We start from the raw sequence: 23644 nt of genomic DNA, 5'->3' as shown, positions 1-23644 counted from the left end.
CGCCTTTCCCACTCTATCCTGCATATGGGCGATTATTGTATATTCCGATTGCGGTATGCATCCTGTTGTGAAGTCCCGCAGGACGGCGACGCGTGTAGCTCATGACTCAACCATTCACGCGCCAGCCATGGGGTATTGCATCGATGGCATGTCGCGTATGCCCTTCGCCGTCCCTGGAGGCATATTATTTGGGTTTCCAAGCACCCCAGGGGCGATGGAGGCACATGCGTTGTGGAGCAGTTGCAACAAATTTCTAGCCCTTCAACGCCCCTCTACATCCCCAGACTTCCTTCATGTGTATTGTGCTAGTGCCCCTTACGCTTCTGCTGCCAGATTGTCTCCGTCATATAAGCCATCTCCATCCGACGACACATCCGTCTTCCGTATCTGTACCCTCCACTATCTTGAGTCATCTGCAATCCATCCCAGTCTTTATCATAATCTTCAGCCTCTTTGTACTTGAACCACGGACCTTTTGTGAGCCTTCCTCAAGCGAATACTCAGCGTGATCATTCTGATTTGAGCCCAGGCCCACACAAAACTCCGCGATGACTGATCATGGCCAATTCTCTCGCACTCGCTCAAGCGAGTCAGGTGCAATGGTCTCACAACTGTACACACAACCAAGCACTGACCGAACTCATACTCAAGTAAGCAAGGGCTAGATGACTTATCTTGATAGGAGCCAATCTGATGATTGCAGGCTTCTCATTATGACAATCAAGTCTATTCTAGCTCGACCCCACGTTACGATTCTACGGTAGACAGCCACACGCAGCAAATTCACTATGAGAAACGAGGGGGTGAGCATTATCACAATGTGCCCCGACCATGGACGTTAGATGATCCGTCAATCAACCGAGTGATCAATGACTCGACATTGAATTACAGTACCAACCAAGACAGTCAAAGCCCGTACCACCGCTCTGGATATGACTCCCATGTGTCATATACTCACCATTCATTACCAACAACCTCATCATCCAACCACGGCGCCAGCAAACACTTCAAAACCTCCGATCTGACGAGCCATGATGCAACACCGAGTCGATTAGCAACATGGGCGCAGGAGAGTCCGCGTGATGGCCCGTGGAATGTTGCTGGAGGAGTGGGGAAGGAGTCCGACTACAGACCATTTAACACAAAGTTGTGAAGCGACTTGTGCATTCGGACTGGAAGAAGACTCGGGTGCATCTGATACTTTCTATAAAGCGCCGGCATGCCTTCTTATAGCTGTACGTGTCAGTCCAAGAGGCTCGGTGTATGTGGGGGCAGAATGGGAAGGCTATGCGGGAAGTAATAGCGCATGGGGTAGGCTGTGCTATGTGCAGGCGTCAACATAGGTAGGATTGGCGGCGCCGTCCTTGAAAACTCGGCGTTTTGGTCCGGTTCTTTGTATTCCACTGCACCAGCTTCGAGGCTGGATCCATTAGTTGTTGAAACTTTGGCTCCATTTCGGTGGTATGTATGAGCTTTGTTCAATTTGAAAAAAAATTGTGCTCTGTCAAGCTCACAAGAGCATTCAATTTGTATTTACGAAAAAAGATATTTGTCACAGAGAACGAAAATACTACAGTACCTTTTCCACAAACTGCAATACGGCTTTGTACAGCTGTGACATTCACCATCTCCAAGGAATGATAAGGTTTTCGAGGTGGGCGTCAGAGAAACCCGGAAGATTCATCGCTGCGGCTCTACAGACGCAGGTCCCCCCTCAGCTCACCGGTCAGGTCACTCAAGCCTGCGCCAAGGCAAGGCCGCGTACTCTGGACACGAAACACATATTAATCTCGCTTTTGGTAGCAATCGAAGCTTGGATAGCCAGTAGTCTAGCAGAGAACGCTTTTGTCGCACTCAAATGCAGCAACGCGGTGTCAAAAGAGGGCGAATTTGACCCATGACAGTGTCGCTCTGACGGTGTTAAGCGCCGGCATCGGAAACCTCCGGTATAAGGCGGAAAGGCAAGGCGTTGAGGCAGGGCGAGAAGGGCAATGCGGCTCTGCGAGCCTGATGATGTTCAGGGTTCCAGGCAGAACCCAGAACTGAGTCTTGATTTAGATGTAACCAGACAAGTCAGAACAAAGGCCACATTGATAGCTCAGGCTTGCCTCACCGTACGGTCTTGGTCTGGACCATGTTATAGCTTCGTTTCTGCGATCGAAACACGGAGTTAAGCGTGAAGTGGCCATGCGAACATGTATGTTCGGTCGTTGTTAGCGGAAGGTGGGGTAGGTGCCTAGCGCGGCGGGGCAAGCACGTTCTGTCAACATCAACTCACCAACTGACACTCGCAACAGCAATTTGTGCAGAAGCATTTCCCTCATGAATATAGAACAAGGAACCGCGTGTAGAAATTTGGTAGTACTACACAAAACGAATGCCATTGCGCTCTGGCAACCGCACACATGCTTCATCTCGCTTCACCGGTTTTGCAGGATCGCTAGCGGCTAGCATTAGTGTCAAGTCCTGGAGGAATACCTACGTGGGCTGGCACCCTCCAGATCCCTCAAGCCAACTAGCGTCATACTTGTCTGTGTGTTGACGCGTTGCCCACCATCTGCATTGCCTCGAAACGGGAACATTTGCGAAGTGGGCTTGTTCCACAAGTATCGGTCACGCCGGACCAGTCGGCTATCAACAGGCATTATTGATACGTCTGGAATTGAACACTATCTCAATTCCACTAACGCAATCTGCCTTGTGTATGTCTGGTATTGATGGTGATTCGGCCCCCAAACGAGGGATCGTGTCACGGCACAGTGCTGAGTTGTAAGAATAGCATCTACACTTCAAACTTCGGTACATCCATCAGAGTTTGTTAGATCTCAAAATAGATCACTGAAGATATCAGATGGCGATGCCTCCTTCAAGTCAAGAAAGAAGTTTCGGCAAACGTACATCTATAACATCACAACATTGAACGCGATACCTGCACACCACGCGGCGATTGTGCAGACTGTTCAACATGGCTTGTCTTTGCCTTTGGCCCCCGACGGCTAGCTTCGACAGTATAGAACAGTCCTTCAGAACTTTACAGTAGACTTTTCGACAACGCAACCGCGACTTCCGCGCTGCTGGCCTGGCTGCTAACATTCACGGTCTGCCAAGCAAACTGCGTCCTGGATGTCGCTTTTACCGGTCACCACCTCAGTCTCCGGATTTACTAAGCATGCACAACTTAGACCCACGAAGACGCCGGTGAGGGATCGTCACACACACTGCCTATCATGGAAAGGTCACTTTACTACATGTGACCGCAACGCTTCTTTATCCTAACACCGAAGTATGCCTTACCACATGTTTTCTTAGTCTTTCGCAAAAGCTAACAGAACCAGAAATTATTGAGCTGGGGTCAGAGAAGTGTTTTTCAGACCCTACCAATGATACTGCCAGCCTGGGATACGCAATACCAAGCGATGTGGTTGCCTTCTTTTCGACACCCTCAATCTCAGGTCTCTTGCCAGACAGTAGCCGAGCTATTGAAGACCTGCAGTGACTCAATAAAGTCTTCAGCCAATAGGTTTACGCCAATACCGTTTGCCTTCTCTGGCCTATGCCGTTCATGCAGCCAGAGTTGCATGACAACGTTGCCAAATGGCCCGCATCGTACGGTGCCAGGTCCTAGTACTGCCCAGGGCGTCGTTCAGCAGTTTCAAGTCGCATTCCTTCAGTGCGTTCCACAAGTTCCTGGAGGACATACCGCCCTCCAAAATGACGCGCGTTGCGTATGATCGTGGGTTGCCATGATAAAACTCGCGCGTTTTCGTTCGCCTTGGGGGCATCACCTTCCATTTGAACACCAATAAGTGGCAACATGCGACTTTTGATAGAATCACGCAAGCTGACCATTGAGTGAGTGGGTACTCCTTCGTTTCTTTACTCTGTATTCAAGATTGACGACTGACCGTTATAGATTGGCATCGACCAAGCATATTGCGGTCGATCGTGCAGGCGCAGAAACGTTCGTTCCACAAGGTGCAAAGGAAGACCCTCACATTGATCACTTCGACGATATCAAGTCATCCCAATCTTCGACGGATAACAAGCCATCTTCCGAAACCTCGGATACGAGCGTCTTCCGCTACACGCAGCTTTCACGTCGCAAAAGCATTCACAAACGCATCGGTCGTGTCCTATTACGTATATCCAGAATGTGCTCGGACGCTCAATGTAGTGTGTACGCCTACCAGTATGGAAGTGGAGCCTCGGAACTGCCCGCGGGAGAGTCACCAGGTGAAGGCACTGCTTCACTTTACGAGATGCCCGGATCATTTCCCCGAGTCGAACTCGAGAGCCAGGATGTGGAGAAGCGATCTGTCCCTCCCTATTCGACAAGTATGGCATACGCTCAGGCCGCACCAGAACATCTTCAGGGCTATTACAAGAAGAACCAAAACGCCACACTTCGGAGGGCTGCACCTATGTCGGTTGCAAACCTCTCGCATCTACCACGTCTCGAAGTGCCGCAATCACAATACCGTGTGCCAAGATTGATCTCGGATCACTCTCCACTCACGCCATCGCCCATATCTCCCATAACACCAGTAATAGACACAAATAGTGGCTACAGTGGGGCGCCAAATCTTGGTCAATATCTGGATGTGATCTCTCCTTGTACTATTCCTAAGCAAAGCCAGATATTTGCTTGCTATGGTAACTGGAGTCATCATGGGCAACAATCCCCAGCTACGCCATCTACATCCGACTCATATGACCATAGCCTATCGTACACGACGACGCCACTTTCTGCGTATTCTCACTCTTCTTATCCGCCGTCGGCACATTCACCTTATCCGTATTCAGCTCATTCTTCTCATCAGCCATGGCCGCAGCCACAGATTGAGCGACAACCACCGATGCAGGCGCAGACCTACTCTCCCATGCATTGCAGCCAATCCTCGAACCAAACTCACCTTGCGGGCGCAAACTTTTGGGCAAGCAATGTCCGAGCTCAGACAGGAGATGTTAACAATGGTTTTCCGCTCTTCCAGTCACAAGACTGGCAATCAGAAATTTCTGTTGCATCTCGACCTCATGGCCCAACTTCGCAGGCACAAAGCTACTTCGAGAAACAGGGCCATGATTCCTCAGACCAGCTCCTTTTCCCACACCTATCGATGAGCCACACATTTGAGGATGTGCCACCAGCATACAGTCCAGTCGCTTCAGAGCCGCAACCTACCATTAGGAACACACAACAGCGCTACCAGCCAGCGGTATGCCAGCACTGCGGAAAAATCTTCACGGGGAAGTATGGGTCAGGAAACTGTAAGAGACATGTTCAGCAAACACATGCGTCGATCTTCGACCGAGCGATACACATGTGCAAGATGTGTATGAAGACATACAATCGTGCAGATGCATTACGAAAGCACCAGTGGAAGAAACACCGCATGGCAGATGCAAAGCCGAATAAGAGGAGAGAACGAGGGTCGTAACGCACGTCCAGACAGCTTTTAGTATTCGTTCACGTTTTGTACATAAGATACCCGCCGAATTGGCAAGATAGTAATTTCGTAACATGAACAAGAACCGTCTCATATTGCATACTTTACTTCTCCACACCATATCTCCACCTATGACGTCCAATGGTCAGGGGAAACTCTGTCGTGGAGAATGCAACGAAATCCTCGTGCTGGACTACCAGGCAGCAGTGGCTGACTATGCCGAGTGGCAAATCTCACAATACAGCCTCAGCATTCGTGCCGCGCCTGCCGGAGGGGCAAATCGTGATGCAGGGCTTGATGGGTCACACCGCTTCATTGCCACTCCTCTGTGAGAGGGCGAAGGGCGTGAGTGATTCCGGGCACGGCTCGTGGTCACTGAGTGCCAGGCGACCAGATTAGAATCAGGGAGAGGCGAGAGAGAGGTCGGATCGCCTGGGCACGTTTTCAGATTTGCCAATAGGCTGAGGTGGAATCACCTTCCGGAGGGCAGTGTTTCAAGCAGCGTCTCTAGAGTGAGAACAAGAGGCTATGGAGGCACGGCGGTGACACGTGTGACCTCACAAGCTACGGCTTTGGGCTCAGCGTTGCTTGGTCTGCCTTCTTAGTGCCGAATCTTGCGGCTCTGCTGCATTGACTAAAAGAGGCGCAGCTTTTAATCCAGCTATGGTATGCGGTAGGCTTCGCGGAAGGCTTAGCTAGTCACGGAACCTCTGCATGGATGTAAGCTGAATTCCAAACTAGACTATTCAGTCTTTTAGGGATGTATTGTGCGAGACTGATCTCCTTTGAGCGTGAGTTTCTCGACTGAGCCTCGTTCGCCAACCTATTGACGTAGGGAAAGGTTACTCGGCGTCATGCGGTGTGCAATCCTAGGGGCACTTCTTTTTAGAAATGGCAGTGTATTAGCTCCCTTGCAAGCGTAGATTACACCGCTGTCATGTGGTCAGGTACCATGGATCTCCGCATTTGTTGACATGCAGCGGAGCCGCACTGTCCACATGCGATAAGCTAGCCTTCGTGTCACGAACAAATGGCAGAAGAGCAGGGCTTCTTGGCTGACGGTGGACCATAGCGGGCAATGAACGTTGTTCCGGGCAAGCTATCGGAAGCGTTGCGGTCTGATGTGAACTGAGCATCCATTGCCCAACGTTGTGGCAGTGCTCATGTTTGTATTACACTACGCGTCCTATCATTGATCAGATGCGATGTCGCCGGGTCCTTGACTGGATACTCCAGTGTCTGATATGAACGGTATCGCTGGCAGCCAGCACAGCACGTACCTTCGTCCACTTACATACAGTGATGCATGAATGTGCGCGAGGAAAGCATCAGTGCTATCTGTCTCAGGGTCATATGTATTGATGTTGCAAGCTGCCAGATTTCGTCATGCGTGGACAATAGCTGGCAGGTCTAGACATACTGTGGCTGTCTACGAGAGATTGGCCTGGCTTCATTTGCCAGATTTTAGGACACTATGCCCCAGGTACATTTGGGCCCACTGGTTCTGGTCCTGCTAGAACTAATGATGCCGATTCAAGCCCATACGATTTTCTAGTGTCGTACACGTGAGATAGAAGCTTTCGGCGTACGGACGTTGCGTTCGTTCACTGGACGGCTTACACTCCCGCCAGCCCGGCGCATAGAACGTAGATGGATGCGGAGCCAACGACACTGCTTCTTTTTCGACTCTTCGGTGTAGCCCTTCACCCGCGTGAAGTATGCAAATTGTTTGGGCAGAACTCATCGCCATTGGCGGGGTTTCGCAATCGCAATTGCCAATGCAGTGTTGAAGCTCCATGCCTCGTTAACTGCAATTCTGAATAGGTACACAAGCTAACTCCGCAGGTTGTGTGGTGTGTGGGCGAGTCTCGATCGACCGGGTTAGTGGAGTTGTTCTTGTCGAATGGCCCCGCTCCAAAATAGATGCTGTGCATGACAGGGTTCTACTACACCGCCTTAACGCATGTGCTGTCGCAAACCCGTGGATTTAAACTGCGTATATGCACAAGTTCACTGCAGTATGCTTGCACGTACAGTATCCACCTGCGTCGGCTTGTTGCATCGAGGGTGGCACCGGTGCGTCCCAAACAAGCCAGACCCTTGAGGAAACGGAACGCTGTTGCTGATTGATGTACGCACCAGCTCCACGAATCAGCTCGAAATGAGTTGACATTGCCCTCGGTCGTGTCCTGACTCGAAGGTGCTGATGTTGCAATTGGTAGATCCGGGCAGTCGACTTAGTCAAGCGGGTGTCCTTAAGCGTGGTACTGCAGCCGCTGTGTCTGATCTGACATCTGTGCCCTCATGATTCACTGAAGATCATCCCGCACGGTTTCCGACGTCATTATGTTTGATTCGCTTGCTGTGGTGCATGCTCGCCCTATTCTGCATTGGCACAGCCTCCCCTTTGTGGTCCACAGTCGGAATGCCTTCGCGGGGCCCCGGCTTCTATCATCCGTACGCGGTCGCAGCTGGTGACACGATTTGCCGCGGGCGATAGGACACATCCTGGAAAGTAGATTTAAAAATGCTCCTTGTAGGGATGCACCGCGCTGTGCTGCTGAAGTGCAGCTTTGCCTTACAGCCCCGTATGGTTTGTGGCACGCCGTCTTATTCGTAGCGTCATGGTATCCTCCGATTCGATGATCTGTCTGCTGCTGGCAAAAGATCCCGTGTCTGCGCATCTAATTCGTCTAGATAGGAGACCAGTCGGGGATTGCTGAGTCCTTCTCTTGGTATGTAAGTACGCCCAAGACTTAGCGCATGCTTCACGAGCGCAATAAATCGTTCCTCGCCTCAACTTCGACTTTTTGGTCAAACCCTTCAGCTGTCATACTTGTCGTGACAAGCAGCCAACCGCACCGTGTAGGCCCGCTACCCGCGCTTTAACGTTGTGGCTGCAGACCGCTAATCGCAAATAGGCGCCAGCTGCAGACACGCTTCGCGTGAGATCGAAAGCCTCGTGTTTACCGTCGTCCTGAATCTCCATGGTGGCGTGTGACCTTCAGTATCGATTTTCTGTCCGTGTCAAAGCCTTGACATCATAGTGAAATACCGTTTTTCGAGACGGATCCAACCTCCTGCACCCACAGTTGTTCAGCCGGTGACACTCAATCGTGTCAAACCATCTACAAACTCTCCACAATCTTGTCTTGCGCGTTGCTTTGATCGTGTTGCCCTGCCTGCTTCGAGCTCGATCGCGCCACCGACTGTTTTGAGAAGCCTTTGCCATACCGCTTTGGGATCTGAGTGTACACTTGCACCAAGTCGGAAAACACAATTTCGGACTGCTCACCTCTTCTGTGTGTTTGTTCAAAGTACCCACCAGGCCAGCCGACACATTGGAATCCCAAGCGGCAGAACCGTCCTAGCCTCTACAACAGAGACTTGAACATGAGTTATCGACCGTCTTGCTGGACTGCAGGTTCCGAGATTCCCGAGATCGAAGGGCCGGATGACCGGGATATGGAATGCGACTTCGATACGACGATGATAGATCAAGACCAGAACGAAACACAACTAGAATCTCGTCATCACTTTGATATTTCCAGCAGCTCAGACACTGTTGATCAGGCGGATCACGCTCATTCCATCAGGTCGGGTTTAGGACTCCATTCGGAGACTACAACTTTTCCCGATCAAGTGTCGCGGGACACATTTGGTCTGGGCGCCCATTCGATGGAGCAAGCTAGCCCATGCTTTGAGGAAAGCGAAGGACCTGCTATCCGAGCAAACGATCTTGCCCACAGCAGTGTGGACGGGTGTGAATGGAACCAACCATGGCGTGTCTATCAGCAGGACACCGTATCGGATGATCACATCGACCCATGCCTGTTAGAAACCAGTGTAGACTCCATGCTACCGAGAGGCACAAGGCAGTACCATGATCTGCCGATCATAGAACCAAGATTCGTTCCAGGAGGCGATGACGGAGCGTTTTGGGATGCAGGAATCATGGGTCAGTCTCAATGGCAAGCCTCAACATCCTTGCCCCTCGAAAATCCAGAAGACCAGTATGCGGCAGCATTCCCATACTCAAACATCTCTGCACCGCCTGCTCGTATGTTGGATGCCCATTCCTCAGAAATGCAGGAAATTGTCTCTGAGAGAATGCACACACCGACACAACGTCATGTTTCCACCGAGGGGGCAACTGCCAGTAATCGTAGGTATTGTTACTCCTCATCGTCGGCGCCTGGTCCTACGGTGTCATCGGGCACTTCTCCCCCCTCCAACTTCATGGCGATACCAGGGCAAGACGTACCTTCTGCTTCCATATGGAAGTATCAAACCCAAAGGACGAGTACGAGTGGAGCGGCGGGCAGAGACCAGATCCATCTACAAGTCCCAAGAGATCCTCAACATTGTTACCACCTGAAGACAACAAACTCAGTCTCCGGTATCGTCGATGTTGATGAAAGCCACCAGGGCGCAGCCATGAGAAGGCAAGTTTGAGTTGGTGATATTGTCCAAGGTAGTACTGACATGAAAGCCACAGGTCATCCAGCAGCCATCTTTCCGTTCCCGACAACATTATGCAGAGATACAATGCTCCCTCGCCTACCATTTCGGACATGAGCACTTCGTCTTCAATGGTGCCAGATGACTTGATATGTCGAATTGAAGGTTGCCAGGTCCGTTTTACCGGTCGATATCGAAAAGGAAATTTGCGGCGCCATGAACGCCTTGTCCATAACGAGACCAAGTATCTCTGCGGTGTGGGTGATTGCGACAAGTCGTTCAACCGCAAGGACGCCCGTCTGAAACATTATCGTAAGCAGCATCCTGCCGATTTGCCGTACATTAAGCCACCGGCGCTGCGAGGCCCTCGACAAACGATCTGATCTTGATAGCGTAGACACGCGTGCCTCACTTATGTGGCACCAGTCCGCTGGAAGACACAATATGCCACACCGACTGGTCACCCTTCTCTCTATCTGCTATTGGGCTTCCTTGCTCTTTCTCTGTTGTGTTTCAAAGCTTGTACCACATTGCGCTCGTTGAATTATTTCTTTTCATCATGTATTTCCTGGGAAGTCTTCACCCAACGCCCAACACTCATCATGTCCCGTCACCGGAGAACATGTTCGTCGTCATAGCAGGGTCGAGGGTCTCGTACGTTTCTCCGACCGGGGGCGGTTAGTCATCCATGAACAAGGGAGAGTGCTTCGAAGGTTGACTGATGCGCAGGTTTCGTGGATTGTGTCGTGTGTGTATGTGTAAGATGAGGTGACATCGGTGAAGGACCGGCAGTTTGGCGGGAGGTATCGACGGCGGCCCGTGCAATGGCTCATGGTCACGTGCAACCTTCGAAAGAGACGACGGAGACAAAGACAACGACGATGTTGACATGATGGATGCCCACACGCGATGGATATCTTCATTTGTTAGCGACATGGATCTTACCGTTAATGATCGCCAGTGACAGCTTCACTTTAGCGATTGGCTGCAGCCTATAGATGGTCGACAAGGAAGATCCCAATGACCGAGTCAGGCTTCGAGGAGGATCGCTATGGAGTGGTCAAGATACAACACAGGCTATCAGCCTCACGAGCTCACTCCAAGTCTGACTGCCGATCCAACCGGTGGACCCACATAGTACATGTTACCTGAGGTTCTTGGAACTTGGATACTGACGGCGACTTTCGACGACATAAGGGCGACTTTCGACGACATAAGGGCGACTTTCGACGACATAAGGGCGACTTTCGACGAAATAAGGGACCTTGGTGAATGGAGACGACAGGCTGGTGTATGGTCATCATAGTTGCAGCCGTCCAGTATCGATATGATGTGTTGGAGATAGTGTGTCTGGCATGTTCGGTATGTTCTGCACAATGTAGTCCGGGTATCTCTTGTGCTGTCTGGCTGACTTTCCAGATTTGAGAGTGCCGATGTACATCGTTGACTTAGGTATGATCGTTGGTATCTGGCATCAAGGGCTGGAAGAACTGGGAGGGAGGCTGACTTTATACACACTGGCCCGCAAGGTCTGGACTAGCCGGTACGACGCTGGCGCCTGTTAGTAATCAAGTCCTACTGGCTCATATCCGCCTTGTCAGCTTGCTCTTCGACTCTTGCTGCTCTTCTGCCTTATCAGTGGACAGTCAAACACGACCTACTGACACACTAGTCAAGCCAGCCACCAGCTGAGACCGCATGGAACAGAGTCTTCACTGCCTTTTCATTTCCTCTCTCATGCTCTCCATCACCCGGTATCCCCTTGCTACTGCTTCCTATACTTGACAAAATTGAGGGTCGCTGCCCAATTGGGCAGGGTGTTCCCAAGCCAGTATGTCCTGGAGTGGGAAGAATCAAAATCATTGGTAAATGATGCCACTTGTGATAGACAGGCTTGCTGATTCCCAGGGATAGTTTTCGTGAAAGCTCACCTGTAAGTGGTGATGACGAAGACGTGAGGCAATTTTTGAGCACAGCCACTCAGCCGTATGCGAGCTGCACGCTTCAGGGTCTATCTGCTTCGGACACCCCGAATGACATTGTTGCCACTGCGATTTATACAAAGCGTGAGAACAGTCTCAAAAGGCATACCATCAGGTCCGGCTGCTTGAGCCTCATCACGGTGGTGAGTGAGCAAGGCTGGCATTGGCATGCAGGGTGGCTGGGCTTTGAATGCGTACCTCACCAATCAGAACCCTTAACCAATCCGTGAAAGGACTCCCTACGACCTATAATTGCACAATCACGTCTGTGATTTTCACGCCTCAATGACTCCTGCTGTGGATCATATCTTTGTGACAAACCAATCGAGGTCCTTCGCACATCTACACTTGTTAGCCGAAAGAACCTGCAGGCAGATCCGGTCAAAGATCAGGTTGCCCTTCTCTCACAGCAGGGTCCACATCTGATCTTGGTGCTGCCCAATGCTTTGCAGCAATGTGCAGGACTGCAGTTATTCTTGTTTGTTCCAAGTGTGCTCAAGCAGGCTCGAGTTACACCGCGGTCCACGAGCCAATATGTGGTTTTCGTTCAACACTGAAGCCCAATGCATTCCATGTCGACCGCATCATGTCGAAGGTGAGCATGTGCATAGCCATAAAATTTGCCAGAGGGCTTTCATATGAGCAGATGTTTCGCAAAGATCTGTGTTGTATGATGATCTATTCCAAGCTCTTCTGGTACCGTCGCGTGGATTTCGGCAGTTGCTGCAGCACCGGAGTCTCGTGCGACTCACAAAGTATCGAAACAGACACCTCTCTCTGTTTTGGTATCTCGCAGGCAGAGCCTGCGAAAGTTTGAAGAACATCCTTGAGCGTTCGAAGAGCTCATCGCTAAAGGTTGTGTTTGTGAGTGAAACAGAGGCGTAAGAGAGTGTGTAGCTCATATGTTAGGAAGAGATACACTCCCACAGCGAAGATTTGGCACAGCGAAGATTCGGAGAACACCATGTGCGTAGGCCCCATCAACTACTCGCAGTGTTTTGATGCGACCAAGAGAGTCTTGTTTGCTGCAGTCGATTCCTTACCAGAAGTATCGAACGTCGCTCTCTGCGGTGTGCTGTGTGTGTCAGGGTCCGACAGCGCACACGTCGGAACTCTTGTCGCAATAGCATATGTGAGGAAGGCGATGCGATTCCAGTCCCAATGTCTAGAGAACATAACTTCGGTGCTCACTCAAGACGTCCTAGCGCGAATCTCGGTTCTGCCATTCGTGGCTCATCAAAGCGTTCAGGTCCGGCCCGTTCCTAGCGAAACAGAACATCGCGATATGATCAATTTCCCGAGTCATGAAAAAGTTGGTGGCTGATTCTAGTTCATTCGGGATTCGGAGCTGTCATTAATTGAGCCAGATGACGCTGATCGTGCGATCTTATCGGCTGGTGCACCCGAGGGCTGAAGGCACGGGAGAACAACTGCTGATTGTTGCAGGTAGCTGACGAACGCCCTATGTTGGTGAAGGATGGTGGTGGGTGCCATGCAGCAACAGGTGGGGTTCATGCAAGCGCGAAATTGGCAGGCGCCTCCAAGCCTCGCAAACGTGATTGAGAGCCAAACCACTGCAAGTGACACGCCATCGCTGTACTTATCAACGTATGTAGTGCTGTTGCGGCCCGGCTCGGGCGCTTGCTGGTGCTACTGTTGACAGAGAGTCTTCGGCTTCTCGTTTATTGCTGCTAAAGCAGGCAAGGTCACACGCCACTTCAGCCTCTCGAGAGGTCGTGCCTCGTAGCTCGGTCATAATGCATTCCGAGCGACTATCATCTGCCTCTAGTCGAGTTGCCGGCATTTGAACCATGCATTCTACGCCAACGAGAAGCAGTAGCTGCGAACGACCCATCGATCCTAATTTGTGATATGCCGCTTGACCCGTATAGGAAAACGCTGGATCATCGATGCAGAGCCGTCGTTTTATGTGCCTCTGTTTGGTGGGAGAATACAAGGCGTATGTTGGTTGACCGTATTTGCTCTTGGACGAGAACAGAACAGGCTTAGTTCATGAGAGTCTTGCTTCCTACGACTCGAGGGTACGTGGATTGCACGTATAGTTATTAGTCGATATGCGATACTCCTACAGTCGTGATCGTTTGGTATGACTAATAGGTGTTGCCATCATGTTGACGCCCAGGTCGCGCAATTGCCGCTGAGCTGCAGGTCACCCGCCCACAGAGACGCTGGTGGCTTTGCCGATACCGAGAGCACCATGATCTTCCCACCATGTGGGTAAATCGGTATGCAAGCAGCAAGCCCTTGCTTGGAGTTCATGCCACGAAAAATAGATCAGCTGTTTGCCATTAAGTAGAGTCCGTAGCCCCTCTGAGAGAAGAGTTTAGGCCCCCATGACAGATTGCGAGCCCTATACGTTTCAATCTCTCTATCAGCACACTGAACGCTGTCTTTAGCTGCGTGAAAGTGTACGATACTGTACCCCTTTTTTGGTGTTCTTCCGCCTTCTACGCCGCTGTGACTCTCGAGAAAGCATGTGTCGCGGCCAACCTTCATCATGGCCTAGCTCTTGCTTGCTGCCACGAGCCCCACGTAGGGAAATGATAGGTCGAGGTCCAGCTCCTGCTCAATGATCCCCGGTATAAGTCTGACATTGTCGAACTCTTTACTGTGTTATCGAGCTTGACTTTCTCCAGCTGTATTTGGCTGGTACCAGCTCGAGACGATGCTGACACATGCAAAGGCGCGGTGGCTTTGACGGCTCGATCGCAGGCGCCCGCAGCTTGTCTACCGGCAGCTATCCGACCTCGACTGCATGTTGCATCAAACGAACGCATGTCGAGTACGCACACTTGAATAACGCAACACATCATCTCCAGTGCATCGCACTCAACGTTGTCCTGTCGTGTGGTTGGGCATAGACCATGCCCAGCTCCGCCACACCTAGTCTGAGTCCTCTTTCTCGCCCTCTCTCGACGCTGCCTGGTAGTCGTAACGCGAGAAAGACACCGACACTCTGCTCTGTCATCGTCTTCCTCTCACCATCTGCAGGATTCCATCCATCTTCATCTCGGTGCGGAATCTCCAGAAGCTTGACAGCCTTGTCGGACCAGTCTAGGTCCACGCCTCAAACATCGAAGGACTAGCGTGTATCCCCGCATCCCAGGAGTTGAGCTTGTAAAGAGTGCTGGCCAACGCGAGCTTTGAACAGCCCCAAAAAGCTCAAGGTACGTGTAGAAATTTCGGCCAGTATCCCTCCAGCAGCTTACTACCCCAGTGGTGCAACTTCAAGAAACGCGTTGTGCTTGAGCTTGCTCTATCACCGCGGCGCAAGAAAGTCGAGACCTCGTCTGCTTGTGACTCCGCACCGGTGCGTGAATAAGCGCTCCAAGCCTTCCAAAGGGTGCGACCCGGTGGTCTCAAAGCTCCTGGCTCTTTACACACCTCGTTGCTCCTCTCTCAGTCCTAGCATCGTCACCGTCGCCAACCCCGCTTTTAGCCCTGACCTAGAGGCTGAGAGGGTCTTTCTCACGCACTTTCTTGGACGTTATCCATATCCCGACCATCTCTTCCAGGGAGCAGGCAGGAGGCCAGCGACTGGCCTTCGCATTCTGGTTCTCGTCCGATCTGCATCTGAGTCCGCCCAGTCTGAATTCTGCAGCTGGAAATGGGCAGTCACCACCAAGACATCCACTCTCTAAGGCGATCCGTCGAGGATCCTTTTCAGCTGTTGATGGATACCAATAGCCACCACCCTGTTCTTTATTCCGAAAACGCTGAACCCCACATCTGGTCGCGTGAGACCTCGAGCCAGAATCACGCCTCCACAACAGACGACGCCATAGAAACCACTACTCAGATGCAGGCCCACGGATACCATACTCTCTATGGTTCCGACACCGCTCCATCATGGAGCCATGGAGCGCAATCTCTGTCTTTGCCAGTGTATGCGTACGCCATCCTCGATCCCAACTTGGCCGTAACAGCGTCCCTTGGTCCATCACACCCAGTCATCAACCAGAGTGCGGCCTCATTCTCGGGTCCAGAGGAGCTATCATTTCAAGAGCAGATTGAATTGGAATGCTTAGAAGGGACGTGGCGTAGTCAAGAGACGTTCGACCAGACACAATCTGACCCTGGAGTACTAGATGTGCTGTTTCAACCGCCAGCTACTCAGGTCTCTGCGGCAGGCGATGGATATGTTCCTGTAGGGTTTGATCAGCAGGCAACACCTGCAACCTATCTCTCACTTGATAGGCCGCAGTATGACACTGCCTACATACCCAACGTTCAACCTACCGGCGACGTTCCCTGGTCACTGTACAGTCTCCGTCAGAATGGACAAAGCTCGCAGGCCGCGAATCCGCAGGTCATCGAATGGCAGTCGACCGGCACAAGTGTTGGACTTTATGAAAACTCGGTCCCAGATGGAGTTCCTACTGTGTCGCAGACGATCAACGATGAGAATGACCAGATGATGGGCGAGACTTTTAACCTCGATGAGAGTTTGCCAGACTCTTCCCAGATACAGCGGCTGACGGAGCCAGACGCAACTCCGCTTATGCAAGTGTCAACTTCCCCATGGCACAGAATCCAGTTCCTGGTAACGGGTAGTACACCACACCAAGACCCATCTGACAATGACCAGATCCAGGATACAACGTAAGTAACCTATCAGCTGGAAAGACGGGCATAAGTCTGATTATTTGTAGGCACAATCTGCATCCGAACGCCTTGTCCGTGCCTACGGATTCAAGCTCCTCCTTGGAGCCGTCGTCTCCTGCGAGCAGTTTCTCACTGACGAGTGCTGCATCATCCCCATATAGCGTCACTTCGCCATCGGTACCACCAGACCTGTTTTGTGACAAGTCAGGCTGTTGTTCCACTTTTAGTGGGAAATATCGCAAAGGCAATCTGGCGCGTCATACGCGGCTGGTCCACGGTGTGCTCAAATACCCTTGCAAAGGTGTTCACTGCCTGCGGTCTTTCAATCGGTCGGATGCGCGACTCAAGCACTACAGGACGCACCACCCATCTCTTGCTCCTAACCCGATCGAACGTCGTTCGACTCAGGATCGTGCTCGTAGGAGCGTTTCGTGAAGTTCCCGGGTCATATGAGAGCGATCGCAGTATTCCGATCAGGATAGGTGAGACAGTCGCATGGTTACAGGGTCGCTATGGCGCAACGCGATCTGTAATCCGCTGTTGCACTGCCCGTTGCGTGGAGTCTTTCCATTTCGGTCTATCAGAAACAGATTGTTATAGGTCCTGAGTAATTTCTTGTGGCATTTTGTATGTCTTGCTGCCCTTTCCAGTCTCTCCTCGCTGTTGCCTATTCAATGATGTTCAGGAAGGTGGCTTGTTGGCAGATGTTACGTGGTGCAGATCATGTCTTTCTCTTCTTTCCTATTATTTCGTTTCATGGAGTTCGTTTCGTGGCGTTTGCGTTTGTTATACGTTATACGTTATGAGATGCTTCATATTTCCGAGCCACCGCAGGTCGAGGTGGTTGTGGTTGTGCAGACGCCAAGGTTGCTGCCACCGCCGGCCGCCACGTGCGAGAGAGCCTGGGCGAGGCAGGCGACATGGCCTTCTCAAGTATACGGGTAGAGCGCACCCTGGAGTCGGTCGATGGAGATGAAGAAAGAGTCGAGATAAAGACGTTCGAGGTGGGGAGAACTAGACGGTTTCAGCAAGGTGCCGATGCATAGCGTACCACTGTACTAAAGACGGACGAACCCTGATCCCTGGACGACCGACGACAACGCCCTCGATGGGCATGTCTCCAAGTCGCCCAAGCCGTTGTGTTATTAGGTCATCTGGGTGACTGTTGAAGAGTCTCGAATGAGGCACGATGCCACCAGTCACAGCGACAACGAGGCGACAGCTTGATGGCCCCCATCACGACTGTCTGGGAGGCTTCAGATCTCGAGAGGAGTGGTGGGAGGAGGGAGAGCAGACAGCGTTTTTCCAAACGATGAATTGTGTTGCAGTGGGTCTGAGAACTCCTGTGTGTCCGAACGGCCTCGAAACGTTAAGGCAGCAGCAAGCCTCGCTTAGCGCTACGCCTTGAAGAAGCAATGAGACATCATCTGCAACCATCATCAACCACTGTACAACGATTCGGTACTTCTTGCAACAACGTCTATATATCGTTCGGGTGCGTCTCGTGGATCCAGTATTTGTAAGCTGTAGTGGATGTGGAAGTGACTGGAAGCTTACTCATGGTTTGTTAGGATGATAGAAGAATCGAAGGTCAGACTCCGACAGGGGATGGTGAACTGATTACTCTTGACGAAATATACACTACGAGTGGCGTTACTGAGTCATATGATCAAATCATATGTATAGACACTATACGCCACCCATAAACATGACACTCTTCCTTAAGCCAAATGTGTGCGCTGTTCGTCATACATGCTGTATACTGCAGGCTGGCAACTGTGCTAAAAATGTCAACGCGTGGGCCAAGGGATCCTTCTCATACTTCTACCTAGCAGGCACAGGCATCAGTGGTCAACCGTACAACCGCCATCGACATGTGGCATTATGTTCACAGAACCTACTGCCCTATCAACTCACATACCCCAACTCCAGCTCGTAGCCATCTCACTCAAACGAGAAAGTCAAACGCATTCTCAGCTACGACTGCCCTTGCACTACAGCTCGCCATGAGTCTCACTACACAGCTGAGCACGCGTACTCGCCGACACATCCAACGCGTGGCCTCTCACCTCACTCATCAGCAAGATATGTACCTCCTTCAAAATGACTTAATACGGGAATCCCTTCGCCGCGCTGCACAGCCACACTCATCAAACATATGTCAGCTCTCGCCGCGCAACCCTCCGCGTATGTCCGTACGGACCACACTCGCCACCCCATCATCCATAGCATCACCCACCCTCTCCATCGCATCGCCTACCTATCTCGCACCCTTCGCCGTCGTGGCATTATCAAACCGTGGAGTTGCGCATTGCACAGCCGAGCTAGTCCAGCTTCGTCGCTGCAGTCCAACATCACGACCAATCACCTTCAGGGCCGCGAACTTGAGGCGAGAAAGCGAGTTGCGACGCTGCTCGATGAAGTGATGGGGAGCAGCGAAGTGCTGGGTCCCGGGATGAGAGTGAGGAATGACGGGTCGATGATGTCGGGTTGTTAGGCGTTGCTGCCTTAGATGGCACGTAGCTGCATTACACTACGTGGGCATGGACGCCACGCGCACGATAACGGTGCGCAGGTGCTGGGTCTAGGGATGCAGTTCCATGTCGCGACTCGTCGCATGTTGTCAGGAGATGAGGTTGGCTTGTGGGCACTGCTCACACGTTGGCATTGTTTATTCGCTGATGTTGGGTAGGTCATGAGACTCCTATCTTTGAACGTTGCACAGCAGGAACAGCGTCTTCACAAGTCAGTCACGCTACTAATCTGATGTTGAACGCCAGTCGTAGCGCGAAGGCGACTGGAATATCGTGCCTTGGAATTGTAGTCTGCTTGCTCTACAGGGTCTAGTCCTGCGCGCCCTTTCCATCGTCTCCAGGGACCCAGACTTCCACTTTGCCCTTGTCCTGCTTCAGTCCTTCCGTGGCCTGCACGCGTAGCGTCTTGTTGAAGTATCTATCGATGACCTTCAGGTTCGGCGAGATCCAGACGCCCTTCTCCGCCGGCAGGATGTTGTAGCGCACAGTCTGCCTGCTCATGGGCAGCAAATGCACGACTTTGAGCTTTGGGCCGCTGAAGCCGAACTCCTCACTGGCTTCCATGTTGAACTCGAACGTCAAAAAGTGCATCGTCGGGTTCTCGAGCGTGTAGTCCATGTGCAGGATGTCTGGGACGGTAGTGGAGACTTGTGAGGATGCAAGAACGCGAGGTTCACTCGAAGGAATTTGGATGCGAGGTATAGGCAGAGACGATACTACAGGGTCAGTATCTGGAGACGATGTACGCTGCCATGTGATGTTCAGCGTTGTGTCGAGGGCTGTAGAGCGGCGCTCCTCGAGATTGTTCTTGCGGATATCGAGGCTGAACGTCCAGTTGTGTAACTCTTGAAGGTTCATGGATGTATCGGTGGGTGCAGACTCCTTGACAACGTCACATGTTGCGCCGCCGTGGATGCTGTGCACCTCGACTACGAGGTCTTTTACAATGAGCGGTTCATCTGCAAACGAGGCAACCTTGGCGCGCAATCCCCATTTCTGGGCGATACCGAAGGCATCTGTGGACTCAGCATTGTGATTGCTCTCAGCTTCTTGCAGCTCGAAATAGCTGGGCCAAGCATCAGGATGCACACGAGCATTCAGGTCGTAACTAGCTTCGAAAGGAGAGTTGAAGACCAGATCAGCGATCATGATTTTCGAGATGGGCGTCTCGCGGTCGCTGAGAAGATGGTAGAGAACTTTCACCTCCAGAGCATAGTCTGCTGGATCTGCAGGGGCAGTGAAGCGTATCTTTTCGGTTGTTTTGGCGCCTTGTGAAAGTCTGCCAACGACATGGCCCGGCAGGTCAACGTCTGTTGATCCATCGAGCACCGGCGGAATTTCTTTCATGGGCGAGGACGCTGGACGATCGACCCAGGTGTAAGCCAGTGTGTCTTTGGAGCGACCCAATAGCCGTACTTCAAGCACAGCTTCTGTCTCTTCCTCTTCCTGGTTTGAAATCTCTATCGCTAGTGTAACAGGCTCATCTGTGAAATACTGCTCACGTACGTCTGGCAGTCTAATCTCCATTTTCGGTGGTTTTGGCAAGATATGTGTTGTGATGCCGGACAGTCGTTTCACTTTGCGTGGTCTTACCCCAGACTCGGCCTTGATCCACCAGTTTGAATGAGGCTCTGTCTGAAGGTTATTATTCGAGCATATCAGATTGAACCGGTCTGTGTCAATCTCAAACACATAAGCTGTTGCCTCGACGTCACCCGCTTCGCGAAAAATGAGGGGAAAGTTGAACACCTTGGTCTGACCAGGTTTCAGCGTTAAGTCCAATGAGCCGGTCCACTTCGGCTTCTCCGGTGGCGCAGAGCTCTCTTGCAAAGTGCAGTCAAAGAAATCAGACGATGCACCCTCATCGGTGACATGATTCAGGCGCACTTCGTTGAGGCCACCCTTGAACTGCACATACAGAGATGATAGCGTAATGGGAGCAGAGCCTGGTCGTGCTGTGGAAGTGACAATGATTTGCGACCGAAGAGGCTCGCCTATGTTACCTTCGCTACCAAGCAGAGCGAGATGTACAGACACTGCACGGTTAGTATCAGGCCATTGTCTGTTTAGGTCAAACTTACAGCAAGAGAGATAGTCCTTGGTATCGAGACTGACGGTAACCTTCTCGGAAGATGGTCCGCTAGGAAAAGCGTCCAGACATGACATAAGATCGTACTTGTACCGACTTTTGCCGATCACAGCTTATTAAGATTAGCATAATGTGTGCCAGCTTGCAACAGATATGCCCTAACCTTGATCGAACAGCTCCCACTCAGTGGCAATGTATGTCTCCTTGTCTTGGACACGTAACGCACACTCATGGAGGGCCCAAAGAACCTCTGAAGCAAGGATCCACCAGCCTTCTCTTCTCCAAGACATCGAAGCCCATAAAGGCCGCAGCACTCTAAATGCATGATCGAATTTCTTGACGTGCAACAGAGTCCTGGCGACCTCCAACTGCAGCTGCTCCACTTTACGATGCTGTCCGCGAGTTTTGAAGTCTTTGATAGCGGCATTCAGTTTAGAAGTGATATCGTCCCAGTGCTGAAAGCCTTCGCCGCCACTGTTTGGTAGGGGCAGCTCTTCGTGAGGCTGTGGGACCAGGAAGTGGTCATACACCTGGTTGCGCGTTGAAACTTTTGTCGCAGGTGACATACCAGGAGGAGTTCGGTCTTCTTCAGCCATCTCACGCGCTAAGACATACCGCTTCTTTGCATGGTCTGCAGACAACTTGTGCCAATACCCTGCATGGTGAAGTAATTCCCAGGGTGGAATCCGTTCTCCCAGAAGAAACTGCTTCTCTGGCGGTGCATAGATCAACCCTGTATCTTCATTTGAAGCATCACCATCTGCACGAAAGACGGGCAATTCTGTTCGTTGAATGAGCTGCGCCATCATCTGGGCCCATCTCGACTCCCAGGCCTGCCACCCATAGTTTGAAGTTCCTTTACTTCTGCGATCGAGGACATCTTGAAGTCTCGCCTTGTATTTTAGCCATGTTTGGGCTGCCGAGGTTAATTGATAATTCCATAACTGACAGCGGATGTATCGAAAGGCAATTGTGTCGGCCAACAGGCGAATCTCGTCCCACCTGGGTGACCAGCTTGCTGTTGTCTCAAAGATGCCCTCTGGGCCGAAGAGGGCATCGAGGGCAGCATTGTAATGCCTCTGCGCGGCATCCATCTCCTGTCTGAACTCTGCAAAGACACCCAGCTTGAAATCATAGCGCACGCCCCAACCAGGATAAGACAGAGTTTGTGACGTGCCGCGGGTTGGTGGTGCCGTTGGAGGAGGGACAGAGCCTCTGCCCTTCTTCCTTCGTGCATGCTTCGTCAGATCTCGATAGTACTCTACGCAAATAGGGTGCAATGTAGTGAGTACAGTTGTGACAAATGCTCGTAGTTCGACCTGCGATGTATTTGGCGGGAGAAAGAACAACGAGTTCTTAGGGTCAAGACCCGTCGCGCGTCGAATAACAGCCAGCCGCTCCTCGATATCCGGAGCCTCCAGAATCGTCTTGTTACTCAGCAGTACAACGACATATCTTGTGCGGTACTCAGATTTCTGTATCTGACCCTTGATCTTGTTGATCTCCGTCTTCAGCTGGTTATCGTGCAGGCTGTTGGTAATAGGGTCGGTGGTAAAGTCGAAGAACGATATAAAGACAGAAGGTATGTAGTCCTGGTGCTTCGCAACCCAGGTAGGTGCGATGACACCGTCAGGGAAGATCGAGGCTCCTGGCGATAGAGGAGAGATGGGCGAATGAAGGATCCACGATGTGGCGGCAGCGATCGTGGGACTGCCAGGCGGAGTAGTCTCTGAGGTCGAGGGCGCATCGGCTTTCTTCGGGGGCAGCACATAGTTCTATATTTGATCAGCATTTGCCTGCTGCCAGCTGTACCGCATAAGGCGCCTAACCTACCCTCCCTATAGCCCTGATCTTGAATCCATGCGCTAATTCCTTGCGACCTAATCCTCGTGCGTTCCATGGCGCATCACTGCCATCGGCACTCAGGAAGTCTTGCAACAGCTGGTCTGCGCGCTCTCCCGTCACTGAAGGTATCTCTGAGCTGGTCTTAACAGCACCCCTCCCTGGGAGCACATCGTGGACGGGGGGTGGCGATTCGAGCTCATTTTGGGATCCCAGACCAGATAGAACAATGAAAGGAAGGTTGTGCTGCACGTATGCTGCTGGATATGCCTCCATTGGTATCGTCGAGCGCTACCTGTCCATGAAGGTGGAGGCTGTGGAATGAGATGCGGGCAGGGACAGGACTCCCGATATCGACTCGCCGACTGCGTAACACAGATTGCGCGGGTCCTAGACAGACAGTACGGAATGCGCGTGCTGGGACGGCTGTAGTGGGTCGAGAGTTTGCTCCTGTAGCTTGCACAGCTCATGCGCGTTGACATCGCGGGACCTTTCATCAACCGCCGACGCGCTAGTTACCGTCGGCAATTCCAGGGTTCTCGGCGCCCTCCAAACGCTCTCTACGCACACTCGCAGCTGCGCGCAGATCTTCGCAGGCGCCGAACACCCCCGCCGCTCCCGCCGCCTTCTTACTTACCTCGGGCTGTCCGCGCACAAGCTGCT

At 51.8% G+C, this 23644-nt stretch overlaps 4 protein-coding genes across 4 annotated transcripts; 3 read left to right on the top strand and 1 right to left on the bottom strand.

The window, feature by feature from the left end:
- Positions 1-3814: 3814 nt before the first annotated feature.
- C7974DRAFT_380156 (uncharacterized protein) lies at positions 3815-5438 on the top strand (the record flags this gene model as incomplete). The annotated part of the gene is made up of 2 exons (XM_046140500.1): positions 3815-3852; positions 3914-5438. The coding sequence occupies 2 exons, from the start codon at positions 3815-3817 to the stop codon at positions 5436-5438; spliced, it is 1563 nt and encodes a 520-aa protein (XP_045992937.1).
- A 3076-nt stretch (positions 5439-8514) lies between these two features.
- On the top strand, positions 8515-10496 carry C7974DRAFT_62737 (uncharacterized protein). Its single transcript, XM_046146986.1, has 3 exons — positions 8515-9892; positions 9946-10220; positions 10306-10496. The coding sequence occupies exons 1-3, from the start codon at positions 8841-8843 to the stop codon at positions 10449-10451; spliced, it is 1473 nt and encodes a 490-aa protein (XP_045992936.1). The 5' UTR covers positions 8515-8840; the 3' UTR covers positions 10452-10496.
- Positions 10497-15224: 4728 nt separating this feature from the next.
- Positions 15225-17095, top strand: C7974DRAFT_62744 (uncharacterized protein). The gene is made up of 2 exons (XM_046146987.1): positions 15225-16513; positions 16564-17095. The coding sequence occupies exons 1-2, from the start codon at positions 15519-15521 to the stop codon at positions 16949-16951; spliced, it is 1383 nt and encodes a 460-aa protein (XP_045992935.1). The 5' UTR covers positions 15225-15518; the 3' UTR covers positions 16952-17095.
- Positions 17096-19150: 2055 nt separating this feature from the next.
- On the bottom strand, positions 19151-23449 carry C7974DRAFT_62648 (Gryzun, putative trafficking through golgi-domain-containing protein). The gene is made up of 4 exons (XM_046146985.1): positions 22973-23449; positions 21303-22914; positions 21132-21251; positions 19151-21086 (listed from the first exon to the last, which is right to left on the bottom strand). The coding sequence occupies exons 1-4, from the start codon at positions 23255-23257 to the stop codon at positions 19360-19362; spliced, it is 3744 nt and encodes a 1247-aa protein (XP_045992934.1). The 5' UTR covers positions 23258-23449; the 3' UTR covers positions 19151-19359.
- Positions 23450-23644: the final 195 nt, after the last annotated feature.

Source organism: Boeremia exigua, assembly GCF_020726555.1.
Source record: "Boeremia exigua strain MPI-SDFR-AT-0100 chromosome Unknown C7974scaffold_12, whole genome shotgun sequence".
In the NCBI taxonomy this organism is placed as follows: Eukaryota; Fungi; Ascomycota; class Dothideomycetes; order Pleosporales; family Didymellaceae; genus Boeremia; species Boeremia exigua.
This window is presented reverse-complemented; position numbering and strand designations above follow the sequence as displayed.

What these genes read in the sequence shown, in the direction of transcription:
- C7974DRAFT_62737 (XM_046146986.1), top strand. Translation starts at nt 8,841, where the DNA reads ATGAGTTATCGACCGTCTTGCTGGACTGCAGGTTCCGAGATTCCCGAG. An exon ending in CAGGGCGCAGCCATGAGAAG is followed by an intron (nt 9,893 to 9,945) that starts GCAAGTTTGAGT and finishes TGAAAGCCACAG; the next exon opens with GTCATCCAGCAGCCATCTTT. An exon ending in CGCCCGTCTGAAACATTATC is followed by an intron (nt 10,221 to 10,305) that starts GTAAGCAGCATC and finishes TTGATAGCGTAG; the next exon opens with ACACGCGTGCCTCACTTATG.
- C7974DRAFT_62744 (XM_046146987.1), top strand. Translation starts at nt 15,519, where the DNA reads ATGGGCAGTCACCACCAAGACATCCACTCTCTAAGGCGATCCGTCGAG. An exon ending in GACCAGATCCAGGATACAAC is followed by an intron (nt 16,514 to 16,563) that starts GTAAGTAACCTA and finishes GATTATTTGTAG; the next exon opens with GCACAATCTGCATCCGAACG.
- C7974DRAFT_62648 (XM_046146985.1), bottom strand. Translation starts at nt 23,257, where the DNA reads ATGGAGGCATATCCAGCAGCATACGTGCAGCACAACCTTCCTTTCATT. An exon ending in AGATCAGGGCTATAGGGAGG is followed by an intron (nt 22,915 to 22,972) that starts GTAGGTTAGGCG and finishes GATCAAATATAG; the next exon opens with AACTATGTGCTGCCCCCGAA. An exon ending in GTGGGAGCTGTTCGATCAAG is followed by an intron (nt 21,252 to 21,302) that starts GTTAGGGCATAT and finishes AATCTTAATAAG; the next exon opens with CTGTGATCGGCAAAAGTCGG.